The following is a 5,054-nucleotide window of genomic DNA, read 5'->3' on the forward strand; positions in this document are numbered from 1 at the left end:
GTTAAATGATCGCATGTATATATAATGTATTATATTATATTATATTATATGCACAATATATAATCATATATATATGATGTATAATATGTATAAGAGATGTATATGCATATATATTGCAATATATTGTATCTATATTGTATACATAGCGTATAAACAATGTATCCACACTCTTATACACAAAATCAAATGTTATCCATGTTATCTTCTTCATCAACTATTCAGCTGCTCGAATCGGTTGAAAACATTTCCAATCGCCAATATCTCCCTTAGTAGATCTCCAAATTTACAATAACTCCACAAGGAAGAGATCAATTCTTGGTTGCTAGTGGCTGATTCTCTAATTTATGTAAGTATGAAAAAAATGTTCCATATGTAAATTCTAAGTTTCCTCCTCACCCACCCAACGTCCCCATCTTCGATTTCCGTCGGTTAATGTTGGTGTTAATCAAACAATACAACTTCACTAGTTCTTGAGATTGATTATTTTATAAGCCGTGTTTATAATTATAACTTTCAAACAATATCTTTATTTCTTTTTTAAATTTCGAATCTAGTTAAACGAATTCACATACATTAAAATAGAGGAAGTAAAAAAGGTATGTAGCAATATAACACTAGTATCACATGGAACAAATAAAGCATGCATGGTCATACGATACATTATTTATTTATTTTATTTTATTTTCATCTACAAAACATAGCATGCATAAGCACTAAGGCCCTGCATTACATAGCTCTTACATTATTTAATTTGAAATAGTCTCATAAGGTTTTGAAGATTACACGATTGACATCCCGATTCTCTTTTCATTTTTGAACACAAATGCCTTTGCATTCTCTGTGAGAACCAAACGGTTAAATCCATTTTCGGAAGCAATGCCAACATTTTGGCAAGTAAGTTTATTTCCGTGGGGACAAAACACTAGCTTATACGTCGAGTCACCGAGTGACTTAATCTGAAATTGGACGTTCATGTTCGTGGAATGACCTGTGCTTATAGGGTATTTCTCCGCGGGTTCAGGAAAGTTGTCGACCTTCCACATGGCATAGTCAGAACAAGTCGGAGAATCAAGATAGAATTTGATGTGTACGGTAGACTTCTCAGTAATGATATCATGTTTGGGATCATTAGGTATGATGTAGACTGCTTTACCTGTTATGACATAATATAATTAAAAATGATTAAATGGTGCTTTTATATTTGATATGATCACGTAATTCAATAGTATTTTATGATTTTAATTAGTTTATGAAAGAAATGAATTTTTTAGAAGCTATAGTCTAAATTAAAACAAGTTCGGTATATATAGCTTATTTTTTTAAGCTTCTCATGAAAGTTCAATACAAGTTGTATTTTAAAAAAAGAATATTCAAGTGATTAGCACAACCTATCAACTATATTTTGACTTTTAATAAAAGAGAAAAGTATATAACTACTCCAATAAATAAGTGATTTTGACTTTTTATATATATATATATATATATATATATATATATATATATATATATATAATAGGCGGAATGATCTGAGAGACCTTTGTATTTGGCTCCAATAGTAAGTTTGACTCTTATACTTACGACTTTGCCAACTGAATCCTTAAACTCACTAAAACACAATACGGCAATGAGTCGTCTCATTAATGGTAATATAAAATTTCTAAAGTTTAAATTATTTTTAAATATAGAAAGTTAGCAACTTTTTTATAGTTATTACGAAGAAGAAGTGCCCCACATTAGTTAGAATGGCCAGAATAACATATACTCCCTCCGTTCCATTTTAATTGTCATGATAAGATTTTACATAATTCTTAAGAAAACATTAATTAGGAGTGTTATTTGACTATTACATTTTGCAAGATATTGTATTTATGATATTCAAAGGGTCCTTCTATTTATAATTTCTTAAGAATCGTGCAAAATCAATAATGGACAAGTATTATTGGACGAAAAAAGAAGTATACATGACAACTGATATAGGACGAAAGGAGTGCAATTGGACAATACCATCATCAAGGTCACTGCGGGATTGCACCACCGATGTGGGACAATTGTTCTGATCTTGATTTCCGAGATTAGCAAGCTTAACGCCTCCGCCGCCAGCTCCCCATATAGCCGAAACTATAAAGTACCTTGAGTTTTTGTTTAGGGGATTACCCTCTGTGTCCTTTATAGTTGGCAATGCTTTATTTGGTGTATTAGTGGTACAAGTTGCTAAGGTAGACAAGAAAAGAAATGCAAATGAAAACAAGACTACGATGATCTTCATCCTTAATTTTTTATTTTTTTGGTTTATTTCTTACTATGTAGGTTGTATGAATCTTTTGTTAATTTGGATGATGAATTTATAGAGAAGATGTGACTTTATATTCATGTCGTTTCTTTCTTTTTTTCTAAGTTAATATATTTGCATAATTGCATCTAATTTCATGATCAGCCTAAAAATATTTTTTTAAAAAAATAGTAGTTGGCATTAAAATAAATGTTATATCTATCTAAATGATAAGAATTTTATATAGGAGGTTACAAAAAATATTTTAAAAAATGTTAACCTCTTTTTAAATATTTTTAGGCTCTCTTCCAAAGATATATGCTTGTATTTAGATATATAGATATAAATATCGTGTTAATTAATAATAAATATATATAAAAAGAATAAAATAATATGTGTATATTATATTATTAAGTACAATATTTTTAAAGAACAACGTAAATATTTTAAAATAAAAAATTAATAATGACAATGTTAAGTCTAAATAATGAATAATATTAAATTAATATTTTACAACAAATTTTAACGGCTCATAATGTACATTATATTAGACTTACTTCAACCGCATAAAAAAAAATAATGACAATGTTAAGTCTAAATAATGAATAATATTAAATTAATATTTTACAACAAATTTTAACGGCTCATATTGTACATTATATTAGAATTATTTCAACCGCATAAAAAATTAATAATGACAATTTTATGTCTAAATAATGAATAATATTAAATTAATATTTTACAACAAATTTTAACGGCTCATAATATACATTATATTAGACTTATTTCAACCGCTGATATATTAGCCAAAGGCTCATGAAACGCATTTGACAGTACGTAATTGAGACTTGATATTTATCCACATGACTTAGTTCAATTCACTTTGTTAACTCCATAGCGTCAAATACTATCATCATTTAGTCCACATTAATGGATTTCCATTGATATGAGTTAGAATGCTAACAAATTATCGTGATATGGTCCGAATAATATGTACATAAATTACAAATAAGTCGTTTCAAAAATTAATTAAAGGCATATATGAGATATTATATATAAAAATCATAATTGATAATATTTTTATTTACAATTATTTATCAAGAATACACAATAATAAATTATCATATAACGTCAAGAACAAACTAAAGATATTAAAGTAAGTTTATCTTAAATTTTAAGGATCAATTCTCGAAATCGTCTGATGGATGACTTGTTTATTTTCCAAGCAAACACCAATTATCAACGATGAAAAGTTTAATTGTAAGCCAAACAACTAATGATTAAAAATCAAATCTCCACTATTAGATAACCGATGAATATTTTATATGAAGAAAAAAAACTCATAATAATTTATATAGAGTGCATAAAAGTTAGTCAAAAAGAGAATTCTTATTAGTTGAAGGGAGGTGTATTTTTTTGTGGAGCTTAAGACTCAACTCTTGTCCAGAGTTTGTTGAGTTACATTTTGTGATAAGGCTGTTGTATCTTGGAGGGGACAAATCAAGAGGACTACTGCTGGACCAGTGAAAAGATTTACTGCAGTGAGCTTGAATCTCTTTAAAGAGAGCGAGATATTCGTGCCTCAGCCTTAAAATACTTTGTTTTCTTCATTTTATTTTTCAGTTGTAATTTTGCAATCTTGTAATTTCACCAACAATTTTAAGGAGAATTCAAAATTGCTACAATTGAAAAATACGCGGATATCAAGATGGAAGATCTTAACAAACCATTTCAATTCAATGGTAATCATTTCAAGAGATGGAAGGATAAAATATTTTTCTACTTAAGTCTTCTCAATGTTTCTTATGTGTTAACCGAGAAGAATCCTAATAACGTTGACATACTCTCCATAGATAATGATGAACTTATTTCTCATCAAGAGAAAGTGAAAAAGTATAATGATGATTCCTACAAGTGTCGCTATTATATTCTTAATTGTCTATCTGGTAATTTTTATAATTATTATGATAGAACTTATGCTAGTGCAAAGAATATTTGAAAAGCATTGCAGAGTAAACATGATACCAAAGAAGCTAGAGCGAAAAAAATATGCTTCTAGCCGATTTCTTTCGTTTTCAAATGGTGGATAACAAATCAATGGTAGACCAAGCTCAAGACTTCATAATGATCGTTGGAGAGCTCAGGTCAAAGGAAGTCAAAATTGGAGATAACCTTATTATTTGTGGCATAGTTGAACGTCCACCTTCTTGGAAGGAGTTTCAAAAAACTATGCGCTACAAACAAAAGGAAACCTCTTTTGAGACGCTGATAATGAAAATTCGCATGGAAGAGGAGGCAAGGGACCAAGATACACTTTTACAAAAAGTAGAGAGCACCATCACAACGAAGGTAAATTTAGTTACTTCAAATAATGCTACTCTTAAATCTAACAAAAATCCTCTTTGATGCATAAAAAGAAAAATTTCAAGAAAAATAATGGTAGACCTCCCAAGAAAAATGATGATAGACATAACCAAGCACAAAATCAACAAGTTCAAGATAAGAGAGCGTGCTTTGTCTGTGGAAAAAGTGGGCATATTGCTTGATTTTGCAGATTCTGAAAAATGTGGGCCTACACGTCAGGCAAATATTATCGAAGAGCCTTTTGTGGCGGTGATTACAAATATAAATATGATTGAGAATGTTGATGGATGGTGGGCTAATTTTGGTGCAAACCGTCATGTCTTTTATGACAGATTGGTTTAATAAATATACTCCTTTTGAAGAGCCTAAAACCATCATGCTTGGTTATTCTCACACTACTCAAGTGCTTAGAACGGGAGAT

General features: G+C 29.4%; 1 protein-coding gene across 1 annotated transcript; it reads right to left on the reverse strand.

Annotated features, from left to right (window-relative positions):
* Nucleotides 1-620: 620 nt before the first annotated feature.
* LOC129889575 (21 kDa seed protein-like) lies at nt 621-2,322 on the reverse strand. Its single transcript, XM_055964943.1, has 2 exons — nt 2,005-2,322; nt 621-1,153 (listed from the first exon to the last, which is right to left on the reverse strand). Exons 1-2 carry the CDS (start codon nt 2,264-2,266, stop codon nt 780-782), a joined length of 636 nt encoding a protein of 211 aa, XP_055820918.1. The 5' UTR covers nt 2,267-2,322; the 3' UTR covers nt 621-779.
* Nucleotides 2,323-5,054: the final 2,732 nt, after the last annotated feature.

This window comes from Solanum dulcamara, chromosome 1 (assembly GCF_947179165.1).
Source record: "Solanum dulcamara chromosome 1, daSolDulc1.2, whole genome shotgun sequence".
Classification (NCBI taxonomy): domain Eukaryota; kingdom Viridiplantae; phylum Streptophyta; class Magnoliopsida; order Solanales; family Solanaceae; genus Solanum; species Solanum dulcamara.